Below are 11940 nucleotides of genomic sequence, written 5' to 3'. Positions count from 1 at the left end.
GGCCGGCCAGGACCAGCAGGGCCCGGCAGCCAGCCCTGCAGAGCTGTTGGCTACAAGGCAGCTCTGCCGCCACAGCAAACCTGCACGCCTCATAGTCAAATCCACTGCCCCCAAACCAGGAGTCGCCAGCTAATGGTACCTCCCGAGACAGCCCTGGGTGAACTGCTCCACGCTGACCGAGCCGTCACCTGGGGAGTTCCCAGAGCCATAGGCTGAAACCACATTCATGTGCTAATAACTGAAAATAAGGTAACTGAGGAGGAAACGGTGAACGCCTCGGTCTAATTCACGCTAAAAGCTGCACGCAAAAGGCACCGTAACATTTCATTGATCTATTTATATAAATGGCACAGGCTACAACAGTGGTCTTGATTTCAAAGCCATAAAGTACCACCGGGTGTTACTCACAAGCATTAAGATCCACTCTTCTCACTCAAAAATACATTTTATGTAGCCAAGGAAGCAAATGTTACTATTGAAGTTATCTCACAGCAGCGCTAGATTAAAGATTATAATAGGCCCTTCATTGAAAGAGAGGTAAAGTTGGGAAAAACAGCTGTTTAGACATTGCCAGCACAATCCTACTCTCGGGGCAACACTGGATGCCAAGAGGGACGTGCAAAACAAGCAGCGTGAGGCTTCCTGACGGTCAGCCATTTCAGACCTGTAACGGTCGTCGCTCTTAGTTGGAATGCTACGGGGCCTGATCCTCCTCTTGTGCACAGTACTGCAGATCGGGGTTATCCTTCCCTCTGCAGTTAAGATCCGTACGTTGTGTGGCCACTTGAGAAACTAAGCCTGTTGAATACCAAATAAAGCCTGGAAATACGGCAAAATGAATCTGCTGTGTTAAATTGATGTGTCAGGTCAGAGAGAACACCATTCTTCAGCATGGCAGGAGTTATCAGAGTATTTTCCAGCTGATTTACCTTTTGGAAGGTAAATAGTTATATTCCTTGAATAACTCCAATCTGTTTTCTGCTTCCATTTTCCAACGCAGGCATATCAAAATAAGAGTTGTAATAAAATTGTGATCAGCTCTCGACTAGTTAAAACACAGGCCTCCGATAACTTACCCATAGCCTTTCCTTTCCCTTATAAGCATAATTAATTCCTCATTATTTTTAATCAAAAAAACAAACAGCCATTGTTACGCATGGCCTTCAGCTGTGGATTAACAACACATCACCACAGGTCAAGATGTGAGGATAAAATAAAGATAAAATAAAGCACTTCATTATTTAATCTAGGTAACATTACAGTGTAGTTAGAACAGTGCCAGAATCCACAAACTAGATTTTCTTAACTAACCCACTTTTCAGAGAGGCAGAAATACAGCCAAACCTCATGAATACTTTTAAATGACTTTACAAACACCCGTCAAAGCTTTATCAGGAATTAAATGCCGAGGACGTCAGCTATCGATTGGACCTGCTAGCACACATCCAGGGCTGGATACTATACTGTAAGGGTATTAGCTAAGTTGTTCCATGCTTCAAAAGCAAGTACATAAAGGATGCTTCAGCACAGGAGGGGAAAATGCATGCATCTCAAAGGCAGAATAAAATTCTGCATTAAGTTACTGCCAGAAAATTGTTGCAACTCATCCGTGATGTTTTAAGATCAAACAAGTGTGTTTCGTTTCAGCTTACATAGTCAGTGTGGGTCAACTGGATCTTCATAGTCAAAACGTGGTGAGCACCTGGCTAATTTTTATTTAAAAGAAAAGTGTTTCAGAAGACACTTGTATTGAAATGATAATTTATAGTCTAACAGAAATGAAAGAGATAGCTAAGCACCTAGTAATATATGCATATATATTTTATATATGTATATATAGTTCCTTCTATTCTTAAAATCACAGAGACAGCTACAGAACTGATCAGGATTATGATCCAGTGGAGGGGGAAGATACATCATAAAACAAATCCTAGGAGTAATTGGTTACAATTATTTTCCTAGAGATGTATTATATTATACAGCCAGCATAAATATTGTAAAAAATAATTATGAATCTAAGTTTAACTGTTCCTATAGAACTAGATAATTAAAAAAGCACACACACAAAAAGAAAGTCACTTGGTTTTACAGTGTTTGACACTGAAAGCTTTATTAAATTTCTTTTTATGTCCTCAAGCAGTTTTTAACACCTGTCATGACAGGTCAGATTCCTGCCATTAGGAATCGCACTAAAACAAGTCATGGTTGCTGCTGTTTTTTTCCTAACATATCTATCAAATTACTCAAACTAAATATGAGTTGAAGGCATTCTGCAACTGCACAAATCTGTCAAATCTATTTAAAGGGCCTATGTTACACAAGGTTGAAGGGTTTTATTTGAGCTTCCAGTTTAGTATTTTTTCTTTGGTTTTAAATATCATATCCATAAATCTTCAGAAAATTATTCTAGCATATTAATCAAGTGACAATGTCTGAAATATTAGAATATTTAAATATCAAAGGTTGGGCACTGACAAAAACAAAAAAGAGGAATTTATAGAGAATGTCTTTAAAAAAACCAACAAGGCAAAAGGTTACAGCAATTAAATGTTTGTTCTCACTTGAATTCCAGTTTATCAAAGAGGCCGAGCTGATTTACAGGACCTGTTTTAGGAAGTACAGACTACTTGCATGGATAACAGTTTCCAGGTTTTCATTATGCACACACAAGTTTCTGGTTTTTTTCCCCTGAATAAACTGCTATTTTGTTTTGATTTGAAGTTCACTGTGATTGATTACATTTAATTAAAATATGTTTATAGTAACAGTCTCCATCTGTAAACCAAAGAAGGCCAATTGCTTCTATTACAGGAAACAGTTCTGGGGCGTCCAAAAAGTCATTAAGAAGTTCATGTATTTACACGGCAACATGAATAAATTAACTCACCTTTAGACCTGGCAATCCTGGCAAACCCGGATTACCATGTGGTCCTGGAATACCCTATAAAAAACCAAACAAAAACACAAAAAAGAATGGGATTATTCAGTACTCCACTGAACAAATGTGAACAGTTCACAGAGAATCATTTTACTGAATCATTGTTGCTTTTAGAAGCACTGGTTGGGATTTTCAAAGGATTCTCAAGAAATAAAACATGTACGTCTTCCTAAAAAATGGAAAGTGAAGTTGAGTACTTCCCTTTCTTTTAAAAATCTTCGTTTCTATTGTTTTCCCAAGTAATTCTTAACAGGTATTTGGCACACAGTCACTGCAATGTTGCTCTCCGGCTACAAAACTTGAAGGCATGGGATAAAAGTCAGAAAAAACACATTCTGAGGTACCCAGCTATACACTGCAAAGAGAAGGAAGTGGATCAGTTCTCACTGACTTAAAAGGTGACTCAAAGCAACGTATTCCACCATCTCTAAAGATGAAAACCCTCACCAACCTGATTCTCCCACAGCCGCTGTAGAAAATGGGCTTGTTACTAAAAGAGTTGGACTTAAACCATTCCAGGAACAGAATAGGCTATCAGGACTATCTATGCCTTCCAGGATAAGTGTCTGTTCCTGCAATACACTCAGCAATCCTCACTCCTTGACAAACTGCACATTAGGGAAAATATTTGTTGCAACGGCTGTCAGCAGCTATTCATCTTCCAAACACTGAAGGACCAAACTGGTGAAAACCTATCCCTGGTATGTCAGCAACAAAGCTTTTGTTGAATTCGCTAAGGCCAAAATTCCACCCAAAAAATTAATCCAAATACCAAAAATAATAAGAATCCTTTCCCGCTTTCTCATATATTCAGTGGTCTTACAACAGATAAACTTAGTGTTTGTCTTTCCCTCACATGAGACTGAATTTACCCATTATACCTTGCAGTAACACTGAAAGCTGTATCTGTTAAGTGCTCCCTCTCACTAATGACAATATTGACCTAACTCCAGAGAAATGCTAATCCCATGTGCTGTTTGAGAGATTAATTTGCACACTGGCAATTTTGGAGGCGTTCTCAGGGATTTAGGAGAAAGGAAACAAATAGAAAGTGCCAACGTAGTTGCAGTGCTGAAGTGGCTCCTAGCTTTTGCTGCTTGCAGTGTTATCTTGGGGCACAGTACTGCAACACAGAGGTGCAAAAGTATCCTAGTGAAATGAGAGACATCAGGGGAATTTAATCTCATCACTGACTAATTCTGAAATTGCTGAAATTTCATTATTGAGAAACTCTGAACAAGCCAAGACACTTAGAAAACCTTAACTGTCAGATGTGGACTTCTCTACCATAGAATTACAGAGATCAAAATCAGTTTTTAATGGAAATCTGTAACCATTAGTCAGGCATTGATACCATGCCCAAAGTGTCCAACCCATGTGACTATCTGTCAGGATCAAGTTTGGATGCACACCTGAGAGACCCTGAAGAAGGCCCAGGCAATGCAGCTCTGCACTCTGCTGCTTCTCTTCAACACCTCGAGTCACATTTCAGGATCACAAATGGCAGCTCGTGTGAAGGAAGACAGAAGTCACAGGGCAGACTGGTAGATGTGGACATGAACTTTGCATCAACGAGGTTTTACGTGCTTTTTGGCTCAGAAAACTCCTCTATCATATCATGTATCTTCACTAGCTATGCTTGCTTGAATTTATCAGTGTTGTATGAACTAAAGAGCACTGAAATTTCAAAAAAATTTATTTCCTTGCTCAAATAGTTTTATAGACTTTCTTGGCCCATATAAATATGTATTTTAAACTTAGAACTACTGGTAAATATTAATCTCTGCCATTTCCATACTTTTCCAGGCACCCTACTGTAAGCTGTCTCCTCACATGGGAAAGCATGTCCTACTCAATAATTAATCCAGAAAACTCACACGGTAGAGCACTGTGCTCTTAAGTACTCTATACCTGCAAAAAAAAAAAGACCTGCAGAAAAAAACAAACAAACAAACAACAACTGAGCAAGAGAGATCTCACCAACAGGCATGGCTTTAAACATATGGGCAGCATCCTCTAAACCAAAGACAACTTCCCACTTGTGAGGATCTACTTGGGTGCCTCTGATGCCAGATGTATCCTCGACAGAGGCACTATGCAACACAAAGCTGAGTTGTAAGAATTGTCAGCTCTTATGTAGAAGGACAATTTGGAAAAAGGATCCAAGAAGTCAGGAAGATATGTATTTGAAGGAACGCTTTTCATTTTATACTTTTAAACGTGTCTTGTCCACTCCCTTGTCTCCAACTGCTCTAAAGCATCAGTTTGGTTTTTGGCCCCTTTGACCAGTACACTTTCCTACCCAGTCAGACCAAGTTTTGAAAGCCAGCAAAGCATAGGATGTTCAACACACTAATTGAGCAGCAGCTTGTTTAAATGTTCCTCAAAGGCTGAGTCAAAACTCCTCCCAAATGTCTGCTGAGCCTTCGTATAAACTACTCCCTTATCTCCCACTTGCAATCTGCCTAGATGAGCGCACTCCAGCCATAACCACTTACATCCTCAAATACCATGGCCTGAAATCTTCTACACAACACATGCTAACCTGTTCCCTCCAGCTGCCCTTCTCCTAAAGCCTCCAAAATCAACCACGACCTCAGGGACTCCTCAAGCACTTTTTTTTTTTAAACACACAATTGTGCAAACACAGATTTACCCTCTTTTGCCCTGTCAACTAGTCCTTGCAGTGGCACAGGCTTCTCCCATGCTCTCGACAGCTGGGGCGCGGGATTCTGCTCACTGCGGCAAAGCACGTGCTCTGTCCCCTGGTTCAGGGCAAGGCTGCTATCTCCCTGCTCATGTTGGGGTGCACCCAGTCACACAAATCGACGTTTGCTGCTGCAGCTCATTTCTTGGGCAAATTACCCAGATATCTATCACCCCTTTTATCAAGCTGCTATAACACAAGAGACTAAACCAGATTTTTGGGAGTGGGGGTTTTTTCCCCCCTCTGTCTTGCAGTGGTTAATTTTGTATCCACTGCCTGCTCCTCTGTGGCTGTGGCATGCATTGCTCACTCCTCCTCATTCCAAAAAACAAATGAACATGACCTTAGATTGCAGCAGATGGGAGCAGCATGGAAAAACTAAAAGTTAATATTGTGAGCAGCAAAAGCTAGGTACAAATGTAACAATGCTCTGTGTACACACCCATACACGGAATTAACCATGCTGGAGGCTCACAGCAGAAAAAAAAAAAACCTGTTTGCTTTGTCTTACTTAAACCTGTCTGCCAAATGTTAAGAATCGTACACTTTCATAATAGCCAAGCATATGAATAAAGTTGAGAAAAACAAAATGATGCAAACTCCAGTTTGATTGTTGGTGACCTGCCTAGAGCTACAGAAGAACATAGCCATTTTACTCACCCGAGGACCTCTCTTTCCTGATGGACCAGGTAAACCTGGAGGACCCGGAGGACCCTGGTGATAGAAAATCGAAACAATTGAGGCTAAAACCTGATACAAGAACAGTATCGCAAGTCTGAATCAGACCAGTTCTTCTAACTTTCTGCTCGTGCTGACCTTCTCAATTTGAAAACTAATTCCCAAACTACAAGCACGTGTGTTTTTAATCTGTCTCCAAATCAGATTACTGTTTAGAAAGTATCTTATGTCAGAGGAATTGGAGCTAACAATCTAGATAGTGTATTTATATTAAAGGAAGAAGGCCGGTTCAAGGATTAGAAACAAGCAAGTGCAGTGTATTTCAAAACAAAGAATAGAGAATAATTAAGCCTTTTTAATAAGCATGCTGGCATGCCAAACACATTTTAGAAAGTCAGGAGTAACTGAAAAAATGAGATACCACCTCACAGAAAAGACAGACATCAAACAGAAGAAAATAAATGTGGACAAATGATTGTTCAGTTTCCTATTAAAAGCTTCTGATAAGAATAATTGGTAGCATGTTTGCCCTTGTATGTAATGAATATAATTCTCTTTAAAGAAAATGCAGAGTTTTTTAAATGCTACTACATAATCTGATGTATCGTTTGCAAATAAATTAGATTATTAGTCACTATAAGAATATTAGACAGTGAACAACCCTCTGTGTATCTAGTTGTTTTGACCCTAGAAACCTTTCCTTTTCTGTATGATTGCTGTTCACATTCAAAACCCCAGGATCTACTTCATTGTACTCAAGTACAAATGAGAGCTCTAAACTAAAATCTGCACTAATTTATATTTCATGTCACACTGGAGTCCTAAGGAGGCATGGGCTATTCTTAAGGGTGAATTCAGCTCCCATCCAAATGCCAGCACGACGAGTCCCAGCTTTAACAGAAACCAAGTACTCCTAGGGCAAGGGAAAACGGGCATCAGGAAAGTCAGACCTCATGAAGGAGGTCCGTCGATGATAGCAGGAAGGGATTTGACTTGCTCTTTCACCCAGGCTTCCTCGCACCCCTGCGTTCTGTATATACTACAGCCTCCCAGCTGAGGCACTAGGCAAAACACTGAGTGTCATACTGCCCTTCACCAAACAACACTGCTGAAAGCTGGCAGGGATACCAGGGAAATCAGAAGGGCAACTATGGTGGCTGAAATGGCCAACTCACAGGCTTTGCAAAAAAGGAAAAAGAGAAAAGAAAGAGAGAAGGGGAAAAGAGACAAACACCCTTTGGGGCTTTATTAGCAACCAATGAATCATTTTATTAAGAAAAAAGATGCATTTTTAAAAACCTAAAGTTTTGTGAAAGTGATATTTCTTTTTCCTTGGAAAGATAACATCATTGGCAGAGAAGACAGTGCTCATCATGGACTTTTGGCATTGTCAAACCAATTACATTTGTTTGGCCAAAATAGAGACCACTTTAGACAGTTCTAGGAAAAACACTGTTGTTCTAAGGAAGAAAAAAAAAAAAAAAAGATTTTCCTCTCCAATTATTCATAATAATCTTAGGAGTCTAATTGTAGTTCAACTGCCTATTTATAGTTGGGAATATTTGTATGTCCATACCTACTGCACTAAGTCATGCTGAAACCCATAAACTACACAGAGAGGGAAGTGCAGGGTAAGACGACACAAGTCTGTGTTACAGTCCTGGTCTTTAGGTCAAACTGTAACGTCATACTTTTAGCATAGGAGGTTCGCTGTTCAGCCTGATTGCATAAAGGCTTACTCGCATCCTCGTATTTTTCTAAAGTAAAAAGACCCTGTGTTTAATAACAAAAAGAATGTAGCAGACAGACACATGGAAAGCTCTTGACCTGGCATTCTTGTTCAGGTCTGAAAACGTACCTGAAACGGCACAGAGAGCTCCCACCCTGCCACTGCTGAACTAGTATGCTTTCTAATCTCTCCTCTCAAATTGTAAGTTGAGATGCACTTCGCTTAGAAAATTATCCTGGGACTATAAAGGGAAACATGTTGTGTTTCTTATTAAGTAAAATAGTTGCAACTAGTGTGCATTTTTTTGCGATTTGTGGTACAAAGTTCTTCTCTATCCCTATTTCAGATGCTCTCTACATTTCCTTAAAAATACATTAATAGCCAAACCCCACCATTTTCCTAATAGAAATCTTAGTGAGTATAAACATCCCTGATCTTTGCTGCTGATTTATTGAATGAGGGCAGTGAGAACATTTTTCCCTATGTGACTTTTTAATTTTTTTTTTTTTAAATAGTACCTGCTTCCTTTGGAAAAACAAAAAAAAAAACCCACCCAACAAAAACACCCCTCACTTCAATTACACTAATTCATAAGTAATTATCTCTCTTCATCTAAAAAACACAAAAAGAAGAAAATCTAATCACAACCAAGCCCTCAGCAACCCCTAAAAGAAGCTGTAAAATGTATTTTGAACTATGCAGCCAGAGATGAATAATGCTTTCTCAAGGCTCTCTAAAACAAAGTCAACCATTATAGGTGAAGGCTCTGGTTAACAATAATCAGCAATTAGCACCAGCAATGCAGGTGTTCGATTAATGTATTAACAAGGACTCCCTTAACCAGAGTACGTTACTCCTTAACCTCCATCTTAGACTCCCCCCTGCAACTCAAGCAACATCTCTGCCGACAGCAGACTTAGAGCACAATTAAGTCTTCCTGGAAACGCTTTTCCGACTAGTTGTAAGAAGTTATTCCACCCTACATACTTCTTCAACCTGTGAAAGTTAACTGCAACTTCAAATCAGCACGACTGTGTTTATACTAGCTAGGAAGCTATTTGTGCCTCTTAGGCATCCATGTAAGCCACAGAAGTCAACTTCTGACAGTGAGCCAATCTCTCAAACCAAGGAATTAGTCATTTGCTTGAATAGCTTTTCCTCCAACTACTGGAAACAGTAATTAAACAAACCTAAAGCAATCAAAAGCATTAATGTGTTTTTTTGCATTTGACATTTTAACCACTAACAAAAAAAAAGTGACTTTGTGTAAATATTACACAATGAATTGTGTAATAATTGTGTAATGAATTTAAAATTAATTTAATAAGATCAGTTTGCTCAAAACAGATCATATGTACCTTAAGAAAGGTACTACAACTTACTGTGCTTAGCAATTGTGAAAATTCCATTTAGCTATTGAGGGGAGAAGCTCAAGTTCCAAATAATCATGGCTTAATCCTGAAATAATAAAAGTAGATGCTACTCTTCCAGAAATTTTCACTACCTTTCAAACAGTCATTGGGATAAATGTAATGGTGAACTTCCACAGACATTTTCTAGGATACTGAAGCCCTTCTATGGATGCATGCGTCTTGAACGTGCCCTAAGCCAGAGGTAACAGGAAGCATTTCATTTACATGTAGCAAGCCCCTAAGATTTCAGATGCACAACAGTAAATTCTGCATTAAGTGGTTAAAACTTCTGCACAGGCTTATGCTGATCCTGTTGCCATTCAATACCTAAATCATATTCACTGAAGTTTCTCTTGCAAAACAACTATGATGTTTCTCTTTAAAAGGCATTTGACTACACCCCAACCACTCAACCTTAGCTCACCTCAAACACTTTTTTAAAAGACTTAATTTAAAGAAACTTATGAGTTTAATGCTTGATCCATCAAACACCTAAGGCAGGCGGCCCTTCAGCAAAACAAAAGCGACATGAACCTTTCTGCATATCATCACCAAAATACCTGAAATACACAGGAGGGAAGGAAACAGAAACACCAGGCTCCAAACCTCTTCTAAAAAAAACCCACTCTCCACAAAAGGAAATTCCACTTCTAACATTGCTAATATCACTTGTTCTACTGTGCAGGTATCACTCTGATTAGCCATGTTTTCCTTATGTCCCACCTAAAATTTCCTACTCTGTCTTGCCATACTTTCTGTGAACAGGCAAAAGTATCTTTATTAACTCACCCTTTGCAGAATTGCAACATTTGTCCCTTACTTTCATTACTAAACACACTTTTGTTTTAACCTGTACTCAGAACCGTATTTTCTATAACTGCACCACCATTACTGCAACCTTCCGCAATCCCTCCAGTCTGTCTATGTCCTTTCTAAAGCTCAGCATCCAAAACTGAGGACGCCTCTCCAAACTGCAGCCTCAGCATACCCAAACCAGTAGAAAAATAGCCTGTCTCTGATACTCACCACTCCTGGTAATCTATCAAGCATCACAGTGATAAGATGCATTTATTCTCTAGTGCACTAAAACATCACTCTATCACCCTCATCTGACTGCCTAACTGATCACTCCCCCATCCTCTAGTTGTACTTTTAATTTCTGTACTAGTGCACTAAGTTTCATCCCATCAGTTTTAGACCGCCTGGAATTCTGATTCTGTCACTCAGAATTCTTCTACCTACTCCTAGCATGCTTTGCCTACCTTTTTAAAGCCTATTACTTCATACAGATATTAATTTTATTATTGAGCAACAAGGATCCTACCAGACATGAATGTCCACTTATTTTTTCTTCTTGCTTCATTTGCATTTCACTGGAAATGATAAAAAAAAAAGCACACTTCTCTTTCCAAATGCCCTAGAGCAGGCAGTCACTTGTGTATGATTAACCTCCCTTCTTTACAGCTGTGGAAGTCTTTCACTTTCTTAGTCAAGAATTCCTACAACAGCCAAAGCAATGTCATCAACATCAGAAGAATATAGGAGGCTTTGGGTTATGGATTAAAGCTTTTCAATGTTGTTGTGCAGAAGATAAGGAAACTGCATCAGTTTCAGGTGAATTAAAAGAAATGTTTGAATATTTAAGACTAACATTATCTTTTTGCTACTAAAAATAAAACAGCAAGAATTTTCAGTATTTATCTGAATCAGCAGATACTGAGATAGATTTAGCCTGGGTAGGGAAACATGAGGGTTACCTGCAGAGCTAAAATGCATGAAAGTGATTAACGGCCCAATATATGCCCTGTGGCTAGGGAGAGCCTCAGCAAGCAATTTTGTTTAACTGAGAAATAAGCTAAGAGTGAAATCTCTGCCTACGCTACCCTTACTGCTGTTTATTTAGCACCACATTTAGGATCTCCGAACTGCCCTCTTCCAGGGTTCTCACCCTCACACCCCTTGGTTGGAATAACAGCATCTCATCCAGGACCCAATTCTGCCTAATGCAGGGCTTGTATTTCCAACTCCTCCTGGCAATATCTCCAGACTGCTTCTCCTTACCAACTAGATAGCCTAAGGAACACCACCTTTTGGTCTTCTACTATTCCTCCTCCTGGCTGAGTCTCTTCATAATCCAGAAAGCTTTTCCAAGAGAGAAAACTAATTCTTAGCTTATTTCTCAGAGGAAGCCAAATCCTGTGCAGATAGGCCTGCAGATGGAATTACCTACCAGCAACTAATCTACATCAGCTCTTCAGCTCACATCAACCCCTCCTTCTACCAGTGTGGGACTATGTATCACATTACTGCAAACTGCTTTAGGACCATGCAATGAAGAATATCAGTTTGAAAGTTAAACAGTTAAAAATACACACCAGATTTTTTTTTTCTTTAATCTTTATACAGTGCCAACACTCTCTGCAACACAAAAAGGAGTGGTTCATCAGATGAATGGAGCCGCTTTCCCTCTAAACTA

The 11940-nt window shown here is 39.4% G+C and overlaps 1 protein-coding gene across 1 annotated transcript in view; it reads right to left on the bottom strand.

Moving 5' to 3' along the window:
- The window catches only part of COL24A1 (collagen, type XXIV, alpha 1), a 195088-nt gene that overhangs the window by 125792 nt on the left and 57356 nt on the right, over window positions 1-11940 (bottom strand). Inside the window, exons 6-7 of the mRNA XM_009333887.1 lie at window positions 6306-6359; window positions 2888-2941 (exon numbers count right to left, since the gene is read on the bottom strand). Of these exons, the coding sequence (XP_009332162.1) occupies window positions 2888-2941; window positions 6306-6359 (108 nt within the window). The remainder of the gene's footprint in view (window positions 1-2887; window positions 2942-6305; window positions 6360-11940) is intronic.

Source organism: Pygoscelis adeliae, unplaced genomic scaffold (assembly GCF_000699105.1).
Source record: "Pygoscelis adeliae isolate BGI_AS28 unplaced genomic scaffold, ASM69910v1 Scaffold10, whole genome shotgun sequence".
Lineage (NCBI taxonomy): Eukaryota > Metazoa > Chordata > Aves > Sphenisciformes > Spheniscidae > Pygoscelis > Pygoscelis adeliae.
Note: the sequence above shows the minus strand (reverse complement) of the source record. Positions and strands in the feature narration are given on the sequence as shown.